The sequence below is a fragment of the Ranitomeya imitator genome, chromosome 1, assembly GCF_032444005.1.
Source record: "Ranitomeya imitator isolate aRanImi1 chromosome 1, aRanImi1.pri, whole genome shotgun sequence".
Taxonomy (NCBI): domain Eukaryota; kingdom Metazoa; phylum Chordata; class Amphibia; order Anura; family Dendrobatidae; genus Ranitomeya; species Ranitomeya imitator.
This window is the reverse complement of record NC_091282.1, coordinates 108232727-108255195: the sequence shown is the minus strand read 5'-3', so window position 1 is coordinate 108255195 and position 22469 is coordinate 108232727. Positions and strand designations below refer to the sequence as shown.

At 40.5% G+C, this 22469-nt stretch overlaps 3 protein-coding genes across 8 annotated transcripts in view; 1 reads left to right on the top strand and 2 right to left on the bottom strand.

Moving 5' to 3' along the window:
• Positions 1 to 267: 267 nt before the first annotated feature.
• Positions 268 to 4748, bottom strand: LOC138650157 (uncharacterized). Its single transcript, XM_069740663.1, has 4 exons — positions 2528 to 4748; positions 2014 to 2191; positions 581 to 1323; positions 268 to 327 (listed from the first exon to the last, which is right to left on the bottom strand). The coding sequence occupies exons 1-4, from the start codon at positions 3020 to 3022 to the stop codon at positions 268 to 270; spliced, it is 1476 nt and encodes a 491-aa protein (XP_069596764.1). The 5' UTR covers positions 3023 to 4748.
• A 4020-nt stretch (positions 4749 to 8768) lies between these two features.
• LOC138649314 (uncharacterized) lies at positions 8769 to 10817 on the top strand. The gene is made up of 3 exons (XM_069740008.1): positions 8769 to 9473; positions 9810 to 9987; positions 10678 to 10817. The coding sequence occupies exons 1-3, from the start codon at positions 9063 to 9065 to the stop codon at positions 10815 to 10817; spliced, it is 729 nt and encodes a 242-aa protein (XP_069596109.1). The 5' UTR covers positions 8769 to 9062.
• Positions 10818 to 16497: 5680 nt separating this feature from the next.
• MAST4 (microtubule associated serine/threonine kinase family member 4) overlaps positions 16498 to 22469 on the bottom strand; it is a 716609-nt gene continuing 710637 nt past the window's right edge. For all 6 annotated transcript variants that reach the window (XM_069749605.1, XM_069749612.1, XM_069749636.1 and 3 more), the window contains one exon: positions 16498 to 22370. In XM_069749605.1, the coding sequence (XP_069605706.1) occupies positions 18961 to 22370 (3410 nt within the window). In that variant the 3' untranslated portion in view covers positions 16498 to 18960. The remainder of the gene's footprint in view (positions 22371 to 22469) is intronic.

Here is a 22469-nt window from a genome sequence, read left to right as displayed (position 1 = left end):
CTCTATTAGCGTCCAGTGAGTGATAAGTGAGATAATCACATATATATGAAATACAATGTAAAGAACAATATAGAAATATATTACAATAGATTTTGTTACACAACAATATATTACAAAAATATTAAAACGAAGAAAAGAGTGTAATATCCCACAATATTCAAAAAAGATGGATGGGCAATCTCTTCCATATTCCCGGACCATCGCCAAGAATATCCATAAGTTCCTCCCAACATGTTGACCTTCCAGAGAGAAGATATATCCAATCAATCACTCTTCAGATATAAGAGACCACTCCAGTATCAAAGAATAAGGACGTGCAAAATAATACTAGAAAAATGAACAAAAAACTATTAGACAGAAATTAAAACACAAAAATTAAAAGCAAACATAATTAAAAACACCTAACACTTAATAAAAAGCGGAAAAGAGTAAATATGCTACCATATACTTAAAGAAAAGAAGCGAAGCTCAGGATCTCGTTCAGCCCATAGGGCTGTACCGAGTTTATCTTAGAGATCCATCTCGCTTCCAACTGGGCTAAGTTTTTACGCCAATCCCCACCCCTCTGACCAATTCGAACCCTGTCAATGCCAATAACCTTTAAAAGTTTAGCATTGCACTCATGCTTTGTTCTAAAATGCCTTGGTACAGGTTTCAGTGTTGAGATGTCTTCAACATCTTTAGAGTTAGTAATATCCCTAAAGTGTTCTCTTACTCGTATTTTCAGAGGTCTTGACGTCAGGCCCACATAGATTTTCCTGCACGGACAGGTGGCATAATAGATTACACCAACACTATTACACGTAATATGTTGGGTGATTCTGTAGGTCTGGGTTCCATCGCTAGATAGAAACTCGCTGGCTCGAGACATATTAGGGCAGGCTATACAGTCATTGTAGGGGAAGAAACCCCATTTGGGGCCCTTTGATCCAAAAGCTTTTTCTGGGGTTTGACCCTCATGGTAGCTATGAACTAATAAGTCTTTTAGATTTTTTGCTCTTCTATATGTAATTGAAGGCTGGTTATTCAAATATTTGTCAAGTGTTTTGTCCATTTTTAGCATGGGCCAATATTTTTCCAATGCTTGTTTCATAGCTGGACCTTTGTCACTAAATGTCGATATAAATCTCACCACTTGATCTGATGACTCTTTAGGTTTTATTTGAAGTAGATCTTCTCTCCTAGCCCGAATTGCTCTCTTTTTTCCTCTTTTAATGCTGCGCTTGGAATAGCCTCTATTCTCAAATCTTCTAGCCAAAGCATCCGCTTCTTCGTTAAATGACTCCTCGCTGGAACATATTCTCTTAATCCTCAAAAACTGACCTGTTGGTATACCATTTATCAGTGATCTAGGATGGGCTGATGTTGCATGCAATAATGAGTTCACAGCAGTATCTTTCCGAAAGACATTTGTCTCTATATAGTCATTAATACCTTTTTTCACCATGACATCCAAAAATTCAAGATTCTTCTGGCTATACTTGCATGTGAGTTTTACATTAATCCTATTGTTGTTGAGGATTGCCAGGAAAGAGAGAAGGTCCTGTTCTGAGCCCTGCCAAATCAGAAAAATGTCATCAATGAAACGTACCCAGAACAGGACCTTCTCTATAAAATCAACAGACCTAGTGAAGAAGATGGTTCTCTCCCATAGGCCTAAAAATAAATTTGCGTATGAGGGGGCAAATGACGCCCCCATAGCAGTGCCCTGGCTTTGCAAGTAGATGGTTTCTTTGAAAATGAAAAAATTATGTGTCAAGGCAAATTCAAGAAGAGAAATCAGGAAACAAACAAAATCAGTACTATAATCAGTCATAGAAAGAAAAGTTTTAACTGCCTGGATTCCATCTTTGTGCTGGATGGAGGTGTAGAGGGATTCTACATCTAGTGTTACAAACCACATGTCCTCCTCCATTGGTATACCCTCTACTTTAGTTAAAAAGTCTCCAGTGTCTCTGATGTAAGATGGTAAAGTATGCACTAGTGGTTTAAGATGAAATTCCAGGTACTTACCAATTGTCTCACAAAGGCTACCATTGCCGGATACAATTGGACGCCCAGGTGGATTGTTCAAATTTTTGTGGATTTTTGGTAAGAAATAGATACACGCCATCTTTGGATAAATAGGTATCAAATTGTCTCTGATTTGTTTCGTGATAATTCCATTTTGAAAAGCTTCTTCTAGTATCTCCTGTAAATCACCAACAAATTTAGAAGTCGGATTAAAGGTTAACCTTTTATAGTGAGCCGAATCCCTCAGTTGTCTCAGAGCCTCTTTCTCATATAAACCAACAGGCAAAACCACCACATTCCCTCCTTTGTCGGCCGATTTTATGACTATTCCCCTCAAGTCTCTTAGTTCTTTCAAAGCTTTTCTCTGACACCAAGACAAATTGTCACTATATATCTTAGGTGAGATTTTGTGAAATTCAGTAGTCACCATTTTAACGAAAAGCTCGATATTGGGATAAAGATTCATAGGAGGGAATTTTTTAGGAATGGGAGGTACAAATTTGTTTATACTCACTGTGGGTTCTTGTTCATTACTAAGCTCCTCAAGAGTTGCAATGGCCTCTAATTCCCTTTCACTCCAAACTTCGCCCAGATTCTGTTTTTCATGGAGCTTTTTTAGGACGAGTTTGCGTGCAAATAGATTTAAATCTTTCAACGCTGAGAAAAAATCAAATGAAGCGGTAGGTGAAAAATTCAGGCCTAAACTCAATACCTCCACCTGTGCCTCAGTCAATTTGTGATCAGACAAATTTATTACCTGTAGCCCAGATGTGGATGGGCCATTTCTACGTTTCTCCTTTCTTTTATAATTGTGTCCTCTTCTTTGATTTGTATTACCTCTTAAATTATAGAACCGATTGCCAACAGTCCCATCATTGTCCTCCTCTCTAGATGACATAGATGAAAAGGAAGAGCTCCTCGTCATCTCATGATTCCTTGTAACAGCAGTTTGCCATCTATACACTGTTCCACTTTTTAGATCCTGAAGATCCCTATGAAACTTTTTCATTTTCAGATCTTTGACTTCCTTTTCCCAAACCTGGGATTGACCCTCAATGTCCTTATTCAATGTCCCTCAATGGTAAAAGTTTCAGATAATTTTATACGAGTGCTCTCAATATCTACATCGAGTCTATCCAGACTTTTCTTGTTATTACCAATTAGTAGTTCTATGAGGGACTTAGAACAATTATTGCACGCTTCTTCCCACTTAGTTTTAAACATAGTATCTTCTACCACAAAGGATGGCATAATCTTCACTCGCAAGCCTCTTGGAATTAATCCTTTAGATAGATATCTTTCAAGCGAGGCTTTATTCCACCATGTCCGTGTTCTTTTCTTTAGTAAATATTTTATAGAGTTCTTCAAATCTATTTTACTACTATTTTCCGCTGAAACATTTTGTATTGCATCTCCATTAAAAACCGAATCCATACAAGATAGCCAATTTAATTCTCTGGCTTTAGTGTCCATAATGACCAAGACTGACTGTAAACAAAGTACAGAATATTTATAGATAACCCAAAACAATAGGTCTAACTAAGGCACTTCCAATAACAATATATTCCTACAAACTACGGAAGCATACGCCAAATAAGATTAAAAAAACAGTAAATTTTATTAATTACATACATATAAACAAATGGAGAAAACAAATGGAGAAAACAATACAAAAAAACTGCCACTACAGAATCATGTCTACAATATAGAGTATAGCCATATATAGGGTATTAGCTACCCCAAAGAGATGATATATCCATACATTGTATCATTACAAATTATTAACACCCGGAACTACATATTCCATCTCAAATGCAAAGTGCATACCAAAAGTATTCAAGTTACCAGGTGTGTATCACACAATAGTCACAAATATAGATACCATCACTCAATGGACGCCAAGTAATTATATGCAAGCCCAAAATAGATAGCCTACAGTACTATAAAAGTCCCAAGATGGCGGTACAATTTCTAGATGAGTAATATATATAAAATAGCCAAGTGGCAGTAATTATAAATGCATAAAAAACTCTCTATTATATTAAGCAAAAGTGTAGATACGCAGAGATCATACCGTCCCAAAATCGGGACCAAAACGAGAGTGTAAAGTGCCAAGTGATCAGAACAACTAACCGCCAATATCAGCAAAATAACAGTGTGGCTAATAAAAAAGCACTCAAATAGAGCAGTAATACATGACCTGTAATAGCAGCACAGACCCCGACGCGCGTTTCGCGTTTAGCTTCTTCCTATGGGGGAGTTCAGTATGTGTGCAAGATGTTACAAAGCGTCCTTAACCCCTTCATGACCAAGCCTATTTTGACCTTAAAGACCTTGCCGTTTTTTGCAATTCTGACCAGTGTCCCTTTATGAGGTAATAACTCAGGAACGCTTCAACGGATCCTAGCGGTTCTGAGATTGTTTTTTCGTGACATATTGGGCTTCATGTTAGTGGTAAATTTAGGTCAATAAATTCTGCGTTTATTTGTGATAAAAACGGAAATTTGGCGAAAATTTTGAAAATTTCGCAATTTTCACATTTTGAATTTTTATTCTGTTAAACCAGAGAGATATGTGACACAAAATAGTTAATAAATAACATTTCCCACATGTTTACTTTATATCAGCACAATTTTGGAAACAAAAATTTTTTTTGTTAGGAAGTTATAAGGGTTAAAATTTGACCAGCGATTTGTCATTTTTACAACGAAATTTACAAAACCATTTTTTTTAGGGACCACCTCACATTTGAAGTCAGTTTGAGGGGTCTATATGGCTGAAAATACCCAAAAGTGACACCATTCTAAAAACTGCACCCCTCAAGGTACTCAAAACCACATTCAAGAAGTTTATTAACTCTTTAGGTGCTTCACAGCAGCAGAAGCAACATGGAAGGAAAAAATGAACATTTAACTTTTTAGTCACAAAAATTATCTTTTAGCAACAATTTTTTTATTTTCCCAATGGTAAAAGGAGAAACTGAACCACGAAAGTTGTTGTCCAATTTGTCCGGAGTACGCTGATACCTCATATGTGGGGGTAAACCACTGTTTTGGCGCACGGCAGGGCTTGGAAGGGAAGGAGCGCCATTTGACTTTTTGAATCAAAAATTGGCTGCACTCTTTAGCGGACACCATGTCACGTTTGGAGAGCCCCCGTGTGCCTAAAAATTGGAGCTCCCCCACAAGTGACCCCATTTTGGAAACTAGACGCCCCAAGGAACTTATCTAGATGCATAGTGAGCACTTTGAAGCCCCAGGTGCTTCACAAATTGATCCGTAACAATGAAAAAGTACTTTTTTTTCACAAAAAAATTCTTTTAGCCTCAATTTTTTCATTTTCACATGGGCAACAGGATAAAATGGATCCTAAAATGTGTTGGGCAATTTCTCCTGAGTACGCCGATACCTCATATGTGGGGGTAAACCACTGTTTGGGCACATGGTAAGGCTCGGAAGGGAAGGAGCGCCATTTGACTTTTTGAATGAAAAATTATTTCCATCGTTAGCGGACACCATGTCGCGTTTGGAGAGCTCCTGTGTGCCTAAACATTGGCGCTCCCCCACAAGTGACCCCATTTTGGAAACTAGACCCCCCAAGGAACTTATCTAGATGCATATTGAGCACTTTAAACCCCCAGGTGCTTCACAGAAGTTTATAACGCAGAGCCATGAAAATAAAAAATAATTTTTCTTTCCTCAAAAATGATTTTTTAGCCTGGAATTTCCTATTTTGCCAAGGATAATAGGAGAAATTGGACCCCAAATATTGTTGTCCAGTTTGTCCTGAGTACGCTGATACCCCATATGTGGGGGTAAACCACTGTTTGGGCGCACGGCAGGGCTCGGAAGGGATGGCACGCCATTTGGCTTTTTAAATGGAAAATTAGCTCCAATCAATAGCGGACACCATGTCACGTTTGGAGAGCCCCTGTGTGCCTAAACATTGGAGATCCCCCAGAAATGACCCCATTTTGGAAACTAGACCCCCAAAGGAACTAATCTAGATGTGTGGTGAGGACTTTGAACCTCCAAGTGCTTCACAGAAGTTTATAACGCAGAGTCATGAAAATAAAAAAATTATTTTCTCAAAAATGATCTTTTAGCCTGCAATTTTTTATTTTACAAAGGGTAACAGGAGAAATTTGACCCCAAAAGTTGTTGTCCAGTTTCTCCTGAGTACGCTGATACCCCATATTTGGGGGTAAACCACTGTTTGGGCACATGCCGGGGCTCGGAAGTGAAGTAGTGACATTTTGAAATGCAGACTTTGATGGAATGCTCTGTGGGCGTCACGTTGCGTTTGCAGAGCCCCTGATGTGGCTTAACAGTAGAAACCCCCCACAAGTGACCCCATTTTGGAAACTAGACCCCGAAAGGAACTTATCTAGATGTGTGGTGAGCACTTTGAAACCCCAAGTGCTTCATAGAAGTTTATAATGCAGAGCCGTGAAAATAATACGTTTTCTTTCCTCAAAAATAATTATTTAGCCCAGAATTTTTTATTTTCCCAAGGGTTACAGGAGAAATTGGACCTCAAAAGTTGTTGTCCAGTTTCTCCTGAGTACGCTGATACCCCATGTGTGGGGGTAAACCACTGTTTGGGCACACGTCGGGGCTCAGAAGGGAAGTAGTGACTTTTGAAATGCAGACTTTGATGGAATGGTCTGCGGGCGCCACATTGCGTTTGCAGAGCCCCTGGTGTGCCTAAACAGTAGAAACCCCCCACAAGTGACCACATTTTAGAAACTAGACCCCCCAAGGAACTTATCTAGATATGTGGTGAGCACTTTGAACCCCCAAGTGCTTCACAGACGTTTACAACGCAGAGCCGTGAAAATAAAAAATAATTTTTCTTTCCTCAAAAATGATGTTTTAGCAAGCATTTCTTTATTTTCACAAGGGTAACAGGAGAAATTGGACCCCAGTAATTGTTGCGCAGTTTGTCCTGAGTATGCTGGTACCCCATATGTGGGGGTAAACCACTGTTTGGGTGCACGTCGGGGCTCGGAAGTGAGGGAGCACCATTTGACTTTTTGAATACAAGATTGGCTGGAATCAATGGTGGCGCCATGTTGCGTTTGGAGACCCCCTGATGTGCCTAAACAGTGGAAACCCCTCAATTCTAACTCCAACACACCCCTAACCCTTATCCCAACTGTAGCCGTAACCCTAATCACAACCCTAACCCCAACACACCCGTAACCCCAACACACCCCTAACCCTAACCACAACCCTAATTCCAACCCAACCCTAGCCCTAAGGCTATGTGCCAACGTTGCAGATTCGTATGAGATTTTTCAGCACCATTTTTGAAAAATCCGCGGGTAAAAGGCACTGCGTTTTACCTGCGGATTTACCGCGGATTGCCAGTGTTTTTTGTCCGGATTTCACCTGCGGATTCCTATTGAGGAACAGGTGTAAAACGCTGCGGAATCCGCACAATGAATTGACATGCTGCGGAAAATACAACGCAGCGTTCCCGTGCGGTATTTTCCGCACCATGGGCACAGCGGATTTGGCTTTCCATAGGTTTACATGGTACTGTAAACCTGATGGAACACTGCTGCGGATCCGCAGCCAAATCCGCACCGTGTGCACATGGCCTAATTCTAAAGGTATGTGCACACACTGCGGAAAACGCTGCGGATCCGCAGCAGTTTCCCATGAGTTTACAGTTCAATGCAAACCTATGGAAAACAAAAATCGCTGTACACATGCTGCAGAAAAACTGCACGGAAACGCAGCGGTTTACATTCCGCAGCATGTCACTTCTTTCTACGGATTCCGCAGCAGTTTTACAACTGCTCAAATAGAAAATCGCTGTTGTAAAACCGCATTGAAATGCGCAGAAAAAACATGGTAAATCTGCCATAAATCCGCAGCGGTTTAGCACTGCGGATTTATCAAATCCGCAGCGGAAAAATCCGCAGAGGACCAGAATATGTGTGCACATACCGAAACCCTAACCCTAACCCTACCCCTACCCCTAGTTCTTACCCCAACCTTAGTGGAAAAAAAAAATAAAATATTATTTTTATTGTCCCTACCTATGGGGGTGACAAAGGGGGGGGGGTCATTTACTTTTTTTTTTTTAATTTTGAAGGTTTTATCTCAGTGATCAAAATTCACTCTGGAACGAATCTGCCGGCCGGCAGATTCGGCGGGCGCACTGCACATGCGCCCGCCATTTTTGAAGATGGCGGCGCCCAGGAAAGAAGACGGACGGTCCCCGGGAGGCCAGGTAAGTATAAGGGGGGGGAGATCAGGGCACGGGGGGGGGCGTCGGAGCACGGGGGGGTGGATCGGAACACGGGGGGTGGATCGCTGTGCGGGGGGGGGGATCGCTGTGAGGGGGGTGGGATCGGAGTGCGGGGGGGTTTGTTTGGAGCACGGGGGGTGTGATTGGAGCACGGGGGGAGCGGGCAGGAGGACGGGGGAGCGGAGCACAGGACCGAGGGGAGCAGACCACAGATCGGGGGGCTGGAGGGGGCGATCGGAGGGGTGGGGTGGGTGCACATTAGTGTGTCCAGCCATGGCCGATGATATTGCAGCATCGGCCATGGCTGGATTGTAATATTTCACCATTTTTTTAGGTGAAATATTACAAATCGCTGATTGGCAATTTCACTTTCAACAGCCAATCAGAGCGATCGTAGCCACGAGGGGGTGAAGCCACCCCCCCTGAGCTAAACTACCACTCCCCCTGTCCCTGCAGATCGGGTGAAATGGGAGTTAACCCTTTCACCCGGCCTGCAGGGACGCGATCTTTCCATGACGCATATGCTGCGTCATGGGTCGGAATGGCACCGACTTTCATGACGCAGCGTATGTGTCAAAGGTCGGGAAGGGGTTAAATACCTTAAAAATCAGTGGTGGCAGCGGCATGTGTGCGGCGCTTCCGTTGTCTAAAACCGGAAGTGATGTCAGCACAGACCGGCGTCCCACGTCACAAGTCCGCCTCCCACACCGACGCGTCAGAGGAGGAGGCGGCACAAGCGGCGAAATGGAGTGTATAGATGGCAAACTGCTGTTACAAGGAATCATGAGATGACGAGGAGCTCTTCCTTTTCATCTATGTCATCTAGAGAGGAGGACAATGATGGGACTGTTGGCAATCGGTTCTATAATTTAAGAGGTAATACAAATCAAAGAAGAGGACACAATTATAAAAGAAAGGAGAAACGTAGAAATGGCCCATCCACATCTGGGCTACAGGTAATAAATTTGTCTGATCACAAATTGACTGAGGCACAGGTGGAGGTATTGAGTTTAGGCCTGAATTTTTCACCTACCGCTTCATTTGATTTTTTCTCAGCGTTGAAAGATTTAAATCTATTTGCACGCAAACTCGTCCTAAAAAAGCTCCATGAAAAACAGAATCTGGGCGAAGTTTGGAGTGAAAGGGAATTAGAGGCCATTGCAACTCTTGAGGAGCTTAGTAATGAACAAGAACCCACAGTGAGTATAAACAAATTTGTACCTCCCATTCCTAAAAAATTCCCTCCTATGAATCTTTATCCCAATATCGAGCTTTTCGTTAAAATGGTGACTACTGAATTTCACAAAATCTCACCTAAGATATATAGTGACAATTTGTCTTGGTGTCAGAGAAAAGCTTTGAAAGAACTAAGAGACTTGAGGGGAATAGTCATAAAATCGGCCGACAAAGGAGGGAATGTGGTGGTTTTGCCTGTTGGTTTATATGAGAAAGAGGCTCTGAGACAACTGAGGGATTCGGCTCACTATAAAAGGTTAACCTTTAATCCGACTTCTAAATTTGTTGGTGATTTACAGGAGATACTAGAAGAAGCTTTTCAAAATGGAATTATCACGAAACAAATCAGAGACAATTTGATACCTATTTATCCAAAGATGGCGTGTATCTATTTCTTACCAAAAATCCACAAAAATTTGAACAATCCACCTGGGCGTCCAATTGTATCCGGCAATGGTAGCCTTTGTGAGACAATTGGTAAGTACCTGGAATTTCATCTTAAACCACTAGTGCATACTTTACCATCTTACATCAGAGACACTGGAGACTTTTTAACTAAAGTAGAGGGTATACCAATGGAGGAGGACATGTGGTTTGTAACACTAGATGTAGAATCCCTCTACACCTCCATCCAGCACAAAGATGGAATCCAGGCAGTTAAAACTTTTCTTTCTATGACTGATTATAGTACTGATTTTGTTTGTTTCCTGATTTCTCTTCTTGAATTTGCCTTGACACATAATTTTTTCATTTTCAAAGAAACCATCTACTTGCAAAGCCAGGGCACTGCTATGGGGGCGTCATTTGCCCCCTCATACGCAAATTTATTTTTAGGCCTATGGGAGAGAACCATCTTCTTCACTAGGTCTGTTGATTTTATAGAGAAGGTCCTGTTCTGGGTACGTTTCATTGATGACATTTTTCTGATTTGGCAGGGCTCAGAACAGGACCTTCTCTCTTTCCTGGCAATCCTCAACAACAATAGGATTAATGTAAAACTCACATGCAAGTATAGCCAGAAGAATCTTGAATTTTTGGATGTCATGGTGAAAAAAGGTATTAATGACTATATAGAGACAAATGTCTTTCGGAAAGATACTGCTGTGAACTCATTATTGCATGCAACATCAGCCCATCCTAGATCACTGATAAATGGTATACCAACAGGTCAGTTTTTGAGGATTAAGAGAATATGTTCCAGCGAGGAGTCATTTAACGAAGAAGCGGATGCTTTGGCTAGAAGATTTGAGAATAGAGGCTATTCCAAGCGCAGCATTAAGAGGAAAAAAAAGAGCAATTCGGGCTAGGAGAGAAGATCTACTTCAAATAAAACCTAAAGAGTCATCAGATCAAGTGGTGAGATTCATATCGACATTTAGTGACAAAGGTCCAGCTATGAAACAAGCATTGGAAAAATATTGGCCCATGCTAAAAATGGACAAAACACTTGACAAATATTTGAATAACCAGCCTTCAATTACATATAGAAGAGCAAAAAATCTAAAAGACTTATTAGTTCATAGCTACCATGAGGGTCAAACCCCAGAAAAAGCTTTTGGATCAAAGGGCCCCAAATGGGGTTTCTTCCCCTGCAATGACTGTATAGCCTGCCCTAATATGTCTCGAGCCAGCGAGTTTCTATCTAGCGATGGAACCCAGACCTACAGAATCACCCAACATATTACGTGTAATAGTGTTGGTGTAATCTATTATGCCACCTGTCCGTGCAGGAAAATCTATGTGGGCCTGACGTCAAGACCTCTGAAAATACGGGTAAGAGAACACTTTAGGGATATTACTAACTCTAAAGATGTTGAAGACATCTCAACACTGAAACCTGTACCAAGGCATTTTAGAACAAAGCATGAGTGCAATGCTAAACTTTTAAAGGTTATTGGCATTGACAGGGTTCGAATTGGTCAGAGGGGTGGGGATTGGCGTAAAAACTTAGCCCAGTTGGAAGCGAGATGGATCTCTAAGATAAACTCGGTACAGCCCTATGGGCTGAACGAGATCCTGAGCTTCGCTTCTTTTCTTTAAGTATATGGTAGCATATTTACTCTTTTCCGCTTTTTATTAAGTGTTAGGTGTTTTTAATTATGTTTGCTTTTAATTTTTGTGTTTTAATTTCTGTCTAATAGTTTTTTGTTCATTTTTCTAGTATTATTTTGCACGTCCTTATTCTTTGATACTGGAGTGGTCTCTTATATCTGAAGAGTGATTGATTGGATATATCTTCTCTCTGGAAGGTCAACATGTTGGGAGGAACTTATGGATATTCTTGGCGATGGTCCGGGAATATGGAAGAGATTGCCCATCCATCTTTTTTGAATATTGTGGGATATTACACTCTTTTCTTCGTTTTAATATTTTTGTAATATATTGTTGTGTAACAAAATCTATTGTAATATATTTCTATATTGTTCTTTACATTGTATTTCATATATATGTGATTATCTCACTTATCACTCACTGGACGCTAATAGAGTGCTCTTTATTAGGTTATATAGGGTTCTAAATTGTTCGGTTCTCTATTTTACACTAAAAGTGGTTATATCTATCTTATTGAGTAACCTTGCTTTTTACACACTTCTTATTAAGTAATCTTTAATGTCCGATTGTCTATTTGAAGTTCACTCTTTTATATAGGTATGCGGCATCTTTTTCCTCCTGTAACCGTATTAGAGTAATTACGGCCTATTCCCCGCCTTCCCCTCTCACATCAGCGGTGTGCGCTTCCCGAGTCCCCGGCTGGTGGGTCTCCATAGCGACGCGTCCATTTCGCCGCTTGTGCCGCCTCCTCCTCTGACGCGTCGGTGTGGGAGGCGGACTTGTGACGTGGGACGCCGGTCTGTGCTGACATCACTTCCGGTTTTAGACAACGGAAGCGCCGCACACATGCCGCTGCCACCACTGATTTTTAAGGTATTTAAGGACGCTTTGTAACATCTTGCACACATACTGAACTCCCCCATAGGAAGAAGCTAAACGCGAAACGTGCGTCGGGGTCTGTGCTGCTATTACAGGTCATGTATTACTGCTCTATTTGAGCGCTTTTTTATTAGCCACACTATGTTATTTTGCTGATATTGGCGGTTAGTTGTTCTGATCACTTGGCACTTTACACTCGTTTTGGTCCCGATTTTGGGACGGCATGATCTCTGCGTATCTACACTTTTGCTTAATATAATAGAGAGTTTTTTATGCATTTATAATTACTGCCACTTGGCTATTTTATATATATTACTCATCTAGAAATTGTACCGCCATCTTGGGACTTTTATAGTACTATAGGCTTTGGGCTTGCATATAATTACTTGGCGTCCATTGAGTGATGGTATCTATATTTGTGACTATTGTGTGATACACACCTGGTAACTTGAATACTTTTGGTATGCACTTTGCATTTGAGATGGAATATGTAGTTCCGGGTGTTAATAATTTGTAATGATACAATGTATGGATATATCATCTCTTTGGGGTAGCTAATACCCTATATATGGCTATACTCTATATTGTAGACATGATTCTGTAGTGGCAGTTTTTTTGTATTGTTTTCTCCATTTGTTTATATGTATGTAATTAATAAAATTTACTGTTTTTTTAATCTTATTTGGCGTATGCTTCCGTAGTTTGTAGGAATATATGAGTACCACATTAATTAGCAGCATGGGGGACTTTTTGTCCTTGCTAGAATGGAGAAGTAGTGTGCACTACGCGACCCCATTCCATTCATTCCCCCACTAGTCAACAAGTTATCAGCCATCCTGTGGTCAACCCCTTTAACTTTCTTTTCCTTCTTGATTATCATTATTCTACTACTGCTGAACAGAAAAAAACATTCCATGCACGGACTTCAAGGCATCTTAGTGCTTATACATAGGAGCAAATCCTAAGATGCAGATCTGTACTATGATGGATCGGAAAACAAATAAAAGAAGCTGAAGCCTGTAACAAGGGGAAGAATTCAGACCTTAGATGGTTTTGTAGAGAAACAGATAAAAAAAAGAACATTGGAAGTCAATATGGAAGAAAACATACTTCAACTATAGCAAAAGATAATTGGAAAAGGATAGTGGGACCCTATTTTCCAACCTATTTTCATTTGCAGCCTTGAAAGGAAAAAATAGAGAATCCCCTCTAAAATCACTAGACTTGGAGGAGGAGCTGACCAGATTGATATATAGTTTTGTAAGAAAACATTCAGTATAATCTGTGTTTTAATCCTCTGCTCTTTCTGTGATTTTAGCCTAGTGGGCGGTCCTATCAGTGACTGACCGCTTTCTTGTACAGGTGTGCCTGCAGAGATGACTGTCAGCCACTGATAGGACCGCCCACTGGACTATAAACTCCAGAAAGGCCACAATTGTAAATGATTAAACGCAATGATCTATTAATCTACTCAGCTCTGCCTGCTGTATACCATGGTGCCTGCACATTGGACTGTATTTTTATGGTGACGGGTTCCTTTTATATCAGGTTTTTGTAAAAAAAAATAAAAATAAATTATATATTTCAATTTTCACATTGGCCACTGGGGCAATTCTAGACTCCTACTTACTTAAGGAAATTCACATGTTCATTAGCAGAAATAGACCTACTCTGACCCTATGTTTTGGTTTGAAGCATCTAAGCATGTCCAAGGGTCACTTATGATATGTGACATTATATAGATCAACCACCATCTGTATTAAAAAAAAAGAATTATAGAAAGTTACAGCTTTCACACTGGTCACTGGGGATATTTATATTTTGGGCTTATACTTCCTGTGTTTTCTTTTTTTTGTTTGTTTAGAGAATTCTTTTCAGCAGTCATTATCACAGGCAGGATGACAATGACAAGTAACATCTCTATGCACAGCAGATGGCACATATCACTGTGACCCTTTCACTTGCTCATTACATGCTTCAATACAAAACATAGGGTTTAAGTCAGTCTAGTGCTGCTAATGTGTGTGTGGATTTCCTGAAGTAACAGGAAGTATGAGTCTACAATTGCCCCAATGGCCAGAGTGAGAACTGCAACTTTTTTCCTTCTTAATACAGATGGTGAAATATATATATATATATATATATATATATATATATATATATATATATATATATATATATATATATACACACACACTTATTTTTATGCATTGCCAAAAATAGAGTTCATAGAATGCATTTAACACAAAAATCTAATTCATTTTCTGATGATAAATTCCGCCCCCCCCTTTTTTTTAGCTTTAATAGAGAAATAAAGGGACAAACCATACAGCCTCAGCCTTCATGCCGACTTTTTATTTCAATCGTACGCATTGCAGCTGAAGTATAAATACTTGTCCAGTATACAACAAATACAACATTCATAAAGTTGTGGGTTTTTTTTTTTACTTGTGTACTTTGTTTTATATAAAGTTAAGACAACAAACACTTTATTGCACAGATACTAAGCTGGTATTTCTACAGCAGAAAAGACTAGAAAAGGAGCACAGATCTTAGTTACATAGAAGGGACTAATCAGTACACAAATATCGGACATCAGTAGTAAGGTTAACACATACAGACGAGTAGGAACGTGAACACACCGGGTACTTTAAGACTACAAAATGTTTGACGGATGTGAGAATCGACTCCACAACACAGACAGCTGTAAACACTGAACCAACAAGGGGATGAGGGGAACTCAAAAGGCAAAAATAAACAGCGTCTCAGTGTGCGATGGGCGGGTGCTGTAATATTTGGTATTTCAGAGATTTGCCACTAACGCTGCAAGCTTCATATCTTATTCTTAGTGCTCTGCATTGCTTATTCAAGGGAGTGGCAAGAGCAATTAAATGCACCAAGAAAAACAGGTTCATGTATCTTAATGTTAATGGATGTTTGACTAATGTGAAGATTGCCGAGCTGATGGTAAAAAGTTTCGTCTGGACGATTGTAAGCATCAAACATATCGGTGTAGCATATTGCTGAACAGCAAACAGTGATCTGAAGCTGCTACAATGGGTGCAGTCACACTGTGCCGATTATCAGGGAATGAGCGCTCGTAGGAACGCTCTTTTTCCGATAAACTTGCAGCATAAACAGGCCACCGCTCATTCAACGAACGAGCAAACGCTAGATCGTTGAGTGAACTGATTTTTAACTTTGATTAAAAATCATCGTTCTGGGCAGCACATCATCCTGTGTAAACAAGATATGCTGCCGAGAACAACGACGGCATATCCGCACAGAAGAATCGTACTACTGATCGTCCCTTGCGCATGTGAGTGCGTACAGACTGTCTAAACCAGGGGTCCCCAACTCCAGTCCTCAAGGCCCACCAACAGGTCATGTTTTCAGGATTTCTTTTGCATTGCACAGGTGATGCAATTATTACCTGGGCAAGACTAAGGCTATGTGCACACTTTGCAGATTCCACTGCGGATTTTTCCGCAGCGGAATTGCAAAATCCGCAGTGAAAACCCATCGCGGTTTTTACTGCGGATTTATCGCGGTTTTTACTGCGTTTTCTTCTGCGGATTTTCAACTGCAGTTTTCTATTGGAGCAGCTGAAAATCCGCAGAAAAGAAGTGACATGCTGCGGAATGTAATCCGCAGCGTTTCCGCGCGGATTTTTCTGCAGCATGTGCACAGCGTTTTTTGTTTCCCATAGGTTTACATTGAAATGTAAACTCATGGGAAACTGCTGCGGATCCGCAGCGGTCAAATCCGCTGCGGATCCGCAGCAAAATCCGCAAAGTGTGAATATAGCCTAAGGAAATCCTGAAAACATGACATGTTGGTGGGCCTTGAGGACTGGAGTTGGGGACCCCTGGTTTAGACAACCTACTGCACAATCATGGTCGTTACTGCAGAAAGCAAGTAAGGAGGAGTCTGATTTATGGAAATTCTACAACTTTTTTTAGTCTCATTTTTTATTTCAGCAGTTTTCCCAATATATCGTATTTTTTGCAAAAACGTATTTTCCATGAAATAACTTTTTTTTTTTATTTTGAGAATTAACCATTATGCAATTCTTTTGTTATTTCTGCTGGAAATGTATTCAAAAATCGACAACTGCACTCAAAGATTCCCCTTGTTAATGTGTCCTTACAATTCTGACACCGAATGTTGACATTGTAATGCTTTCTAAGGACAGCCTAGAATAATTCATGTAATGCCCAGATGAACCTCAGGCAGGGGCTGTGTGACCAAAGCTCGCTGCATGCCACTGCTATAGAACAGCATTGTGCAAGAGAGGGGAGTTCACATTGTACCGCCACAAGCAAGTCGCTTGTAATGATCAAGGTACTCTGCAAAATGCAATATGACCCCATTCACTTGCATTAAGCGGAGACGTAGCAGCAGCATACAGCGATTATTTGGCCTTGTGACCTTTATCAGAGTGGTGTGTATCCCCCGACTTTAGCGTATGTTTACACTAGGCATTTTTGCAACTTTTTTTTTTCTGTAGCAAAAACTAAGCATTGGCAGGAAAAACGCTTCTTAGATTCACATATTTTTCCCTGCTTCATACTTGCGTTCCCCCCCCCCCATTCATTAGAGTAGGGAAAAAAAATAAAGACCCAGCAACTCAAAATAACAGAAGGAAAAAAATACAAGCTTGTGCATGAGATTTTTGTAATCTCATTCACATGTGCTTGCTAACACAGCAAAAAAAAAAAAAAAAAAAATTGCTGCAAAAACGCAATGTGTGAACATACCCTTATTTTTGCAATCCCAGGAGGAATACTAAAAGAACATCACAATGCAGAATGCTTCTAATTAGAGTGCTCTGTGCCACGCATGGAGACATGCAGAGAAGCGGGTACTGAAAACTATACTTTAATAGGTAACTTGTGCAGCAGCTCCACCAGAGACAGATGGTCCTGGGTGGAAACCAGGGGTCTATTTTGGTTAATCTCAATACTAGGCATTTACTTCTGATAAGTTTAAAGCGGAAGTGCCTGTCTGCCTAGAAAAGGACGATATGCCAAGGTCTCTTGCGGAGGTCCGGGATTTCAGAGGATCCCAACTATTTCCGATTGGTTTACTGTTGACAGTCAACACCGCCCTTCCTCAACCAGTAGGACCTGTATTCTGAAATCGCTGTAATATTGTAGCAACTATACATTATGTGATATGGACGCTAGCTGAGCGCTGTCACTGAGTAAGAGTCACCCTTCGTGCATTTATCTTAGGTCATCTTAGGGTTAAGTTCCGCATTCTATGGCCATGGATTAACAAATACATGTTGCGGGGAGTGTGTATATAAAATATAAATAAGGCTTTCCGAAAAAAAAAAAAGAAAGTTACCCTCCAAGCACCAAATAGCTCTAACATGGCCCCGTGTTACACAAAACCCCCTTTATTTTACAATATTCACATATTTATAATACAGAAATATGAGATGCTATGAAATGTATGGAGCTATTTAATGCACTTACAAAAAAAACAAACAAACATGAGAATGCTAAACCTCTACATTGTAAGGCCCTCGGCTACACGTTAACACCCACAAAGAAAAAAAATGATCTTAGGTAGCAAAACACGATTCCCTTTCAAGCCTATGTAGTAAACAGAAATATATACATTCAAGAACTGCAACAAAATGTCTTTTTTTTTAATCCCCACAAAAGGTTAAGATATTTGCACTTGTGAAATGGAGGTTGACAATAGAACGAGAATCGATTTTCTACATGAAGGATCAGTGCTTTGATAATAGTAGCGATGTGCTGTGTATACGGCTACAAAAAGGCTCTAGGTGAGAATACAGTATGGACTACACAGAGAATGGAGTCACAAAGCCATACGATGCGCGATACTGACCAGCGAGATGAGGTCATCATTGGAAATATCAACTATTTGGCACAACAAGGGTCTGTTAACAGTCCAGCATTATTGTAGGACCCGTGAGCATACTTCTATCCCTATCACTAGGCCTCGTAATGAGAAGACTGCAGGGCATCGTTGGACGCTTAAACAGGATAACCATAGATAACCAACTAATCAATGAGTTGAAGACTAAGTTAATTCTTTCGAAGATTGCTATAAACACCACAGTTAATCGTAGTCATCACTTGTTGGTTTTGTTCTTCTCAGAGTTTTGTAGCTCCAGAAACAAAAAAAAAATGCAAATCTTAATTTGTGTTTTTTTTTTCTCATTTTTTAAGAAAGTAAACAGTAGAATTGAGCAGCAAACTGTACATTCGACATTCAACACAACATACTACAGTGTAAATTACAGACCTTTTCCCCCATAGCCCTTTCCCTTTCTACTGACTAGGTACGTCGTTCTGTTCGTAACTGCATCCGGAACTGGAAAACCTCTCAAGCTGGGACTGAAAGTTTGGAACAAACTACTAACTGGATTATCAAACGGGTTACAAATAGATATGGAAACACTACACAGTGCTGGTTTTGAAAGACGTTTCAGATTAGCAGCTACTACAGTAAAGAGGTCTAGGTGAAGGTGCTGGCAGATTATGTCTTTTTGTGAGGACTATTCTGTGGAATTGTATCCTTTCCTCTTTTTTGTCCCTTGAAGTCTGAAGAAAGGCTACTCGAATTCTCCAAAGATGCGGCTGGTGGCTTCGGCATGTTTTTCGCAACAGTCTTTTTGCTTGGAGATGATGATGGATCTCTCCGCGTTGTGACCGGGGCTGTAGTATTTGTAAGGACACAGGATTGCTTATCAGCGACAGATTTATTGGAAACATTGCCCTCCCGTAAGGCAGCACAAGTTTTACTTGAGGACATCTGGGCTTCCTTCTTAACCTTGACATTTCCAGGATTCAAGTTAGGAATTTGATCGCTTTTCTCCTTACAACCACTCATCATTAAGTGCGTTTTACTTATGGAGACATCTGGACATGCGGCTTTGGATGAAGAAATAATGCTGATGTTATTGGCATCAAGCAGGGTCTTTTTTAGGTCTCCTTCTTTCCCTAAGTTTTGAGAAATGCTAGGCTTACTTTTCTCCACAGTCACCACTCTAGTATCTTGATTTGTAACAGAAGTAATCTTAATTTTACCTTTGTCGCTATGGACATAAAGTGCTTCAGTGCTTTTACTATCTTGATGATTAACTGCTAAAGAAACTTTAAGTTCTGCTACTTCCGGTTTACTTTGGACATAGGATTTGGCAGACATCAGTCGATTTAATTTTTGATTTGCATTTGTTTTTTCTTTAAGATGTGATTTTGCAGAACATTCTTTAAGGTTTACGGTGGCCGGTGTTTCAGAACAAACTGAAGGCTCCTTGTCAAAACACAGCTTAGAGGTGGACACATTGGTGGTGGCCTTTGTGTTTACTTGGTTAATGGGAGAAGTGGATGTGGTACTGGTTTCTGTTTTAGTGGTAACTTTGCCAGGGGTAAGGCTGTCAACTTCAACATTTAAGCCAGTAATTGCTTTTATTGAGCATTCAGATTGTTGAACCTTTTGACTACCTGTCTCCATAGGCAGCTTTGAATTAGGCTTTGGCGTGGAAGCGATTTTATCAGGGAGTGATGGCCTCAGAGAATCTACTTTAGATTCTGGTAACAGCTTTGACTTGTTGAGGCAGCTGACAAGCTTCGGCTGTGCAGAAGCCTGCTCCTCTTTAACAGTTGTGAGGTTTTTAATACTGGTTATGGATTTAACATTCAAAGAGAGAGGTGTGTGTAGAATATTAGAACAGGAGGTCACATTTTTGAAAATTGGACCTTCGGCATAATTTTTCCCTTTGCTTTCCACAGTGCTTTTTTGCGATGCATCTTGATGCTTTATACATTGGCTATTGCAGTTTAAGTCGGTGGACTTAGCTTGTGCATTTGACGTTTTGTTAGCAGGCCCAAGTTCAACTAAAAGAGAAGAGTCAACATTCTTTAGCACAGATATGTGATTATTAGAGTCTATCTGGGGAACAGACGCCTGTTGATTTCTTTCCTCTATACAGCCAAGCGCTGAAATGTACTTTTCGGAGTTCCTAGATTGTGTCAGGCTCATAGCACGAGTATTCTCAGAGGACTCTCTGAATGTACAAGTCCTTTCAGAGTATGATGTACTATGTGTTTGCTCCAGTGAGCACTTGACAGAGGACATATCCTGAGTTGCCATCTCTTGTCTATTCGCTTTCACAGAAAAAGACAATCCTTCTGTCACTGGACACTTCAATATTGGTTGCAATGTGCTTATCCTTTGACTTTCGACTGCATTAGTCACGTCTACACTGTTTTTCTTTGATCCTGGGCCCGATGACTCTTTGTTCTGATGAATCTTAACAGTGTGACATTCAGCATGTAGACTCTCACTCTGATTCTCTCTAATAGGTCTCTTGTGTCCAGTATGAATATTTGAGTAATTAGAGTTGGTTTTCGGAAACAACAATAAATTTCCATTGTCTACAATCTCATTCCTTGAATTTCGGCTTTGATCATCAGGTTTAACAGCATTATTACAGATATCATCACACTCTGCTTTTGTAACCTTTGGTCCTGATAGTAATGCTATGTCTAATGTGCCTTCGATAGGCTTCAAGGAAGATACAGCCCTTGTTTCGAGTTTGTATTCAGAAGGGCTTTTCCGAACGGGGGCCTCTGTAGCTATAATGGATGATTTTTCTACATTGCTTTCACATCTACTGTTACACGTTTTTAAGGAAGCAAAAGAGAGAGAATTGCTCTGACCATTCGAAGTCCTGTTATCTAGCAGGCTCAATGATTCTGTCTGAATATGCCCAGGTTTTGTTTGCATACATTCATGAGAGACCGGAATCATTTTAGATTTTAAGACTTGACACAGGCTGCCATCTTTCTCGTCAAATGATTTTTTCTTCCGAAAATATTCAATGTTTGTTGGAGACGCCTTATCTAAATTGTCCTCCTTCACAAACTTCTCTGAAGGATGGGTAGGTTTTTCTTGCAGAGAGCATGACGTAGGAGCCTTCTTAAGTTCATAAGATACATGGGCGCTTTCAGCAAGAGGTGACCCATGACAAAATGAAGGGGTATCCATAGACATACAGTCACCGTTTGGCCGAGGATTTCCATTCTTGCAATGAGTGTCTTTAAATGTAATACCTCCAGAGCGAGGTTCATAAACAGGAAATTTATTCTCAGATAAGTTTGATCTCTTCAGAAGACTTTGATGCGCTTTTTCTTCCTTCTCTACATCTGAAGCTAGGATTCCCATTTCGCAATGCAAATCTTGTATTAGGTTCTGTTTTAGAAGGAAGTCTTGTCTTTCCGATACATCTTTTTTCTTCATAACTAATTTGACCTTTAGTTTCTCTTTATCAAGCTCATCCAAGGACTCCTGTCTGCCGAGTTTCCGTGATACAGGACGCTTCAAACAACCTTGCTCAACGGGCCTGACTCTTGTTGATCCAGAGATATCACATGTGTTCGCCTCCAGACATTGCAATGTTAGCTCACGTTGTAAGGATTGCTTATGATCTTCTTCCTTGGTTACTTCTAAATTGTGCTTACGAGGACACAAGTGCTTCTTTTCACAGCAGTATGATGGGGAGAGTTTTTCCTCAGACTGCACTCTTTTTAAAAGTGGAGACCTTGGAGGTTCAGCACTCTTGGGCCTAACAACATGCCTAACAATGGTGGGTGGAGAATGCATTTTTGCAGGAAAAGTGGTTGAAGTCTTTGAGTTCCCCACTGTATGGCCATGTAGAGGAGAAGGAGATCGTTGTGGGGAAGGTGGCTGAGGAGTTGGCGAAGGTGTTCTTGCAAGTGGTGACAAAGGAATACTTCCAGCAGATTTACGTCTTCCAGACCTATACCTCTGTCCTCCCAGCTTGGGGCCCAAACCATGAAGAGTGCTTGGCCTAATATGTCCAGACCCTGCTGGAGAATTTGGAGCACTAGAACTTGGAGAACTGCTCTGTGAAGAATTAGTGCCTAAGAAAAAAGAACATAATTAACAATAATTAATGTAAATAATACAAATATTCCATCTAAAACCACATGCACAAAACCTTCTCAAAACTAATTCAATAA

Bases quoted from the DNA above. Each gene is read 5' to 3' on its own strand.
- LOC138649314 (XM_069740008.1), top strand. From the start codon at position 9,063: ATGACGAGGAGCTCTTCCTTTTCATCTATGTCATCTAGAGAGGAGGAC. The intron at 9,474-9,809 runs GTGAGTATAAAC...GGTGATTTACAG, and splicing joins GTAATGAACAAGAACCCACA to GAGATACTAGAAGAAGCTTT. The intron at 9,988-10,677 runs GTAAGTACCTGG...GTATACCAACAG, and splicing joins TAGCCTTTGTGAGACAATTG to GTCAGTTTTTGAGGATTAAG.
- LOC138650157 (XM_069740663.1), bottom strand. From the start codon at position 3,022: ATGAAAAAGTTTCATAGGGATCTTCAGGATCTAAAAAGTGGAACAGTG. The intron at 2,192-2,527 runs GTGAGTATAAAC...GGTGATTTACAG, and splicing joins GTAATGAACAAGAACCCACA to GAGATACTAGAAGAAGCTTT. The intron at 1,324-2,013 runs GTAAGTACCTGG...GTATACCAACAG, and splicing joins TAGCCTTTGTGAGACAATTG to GTCAGTTTTTGAGGATTAAG.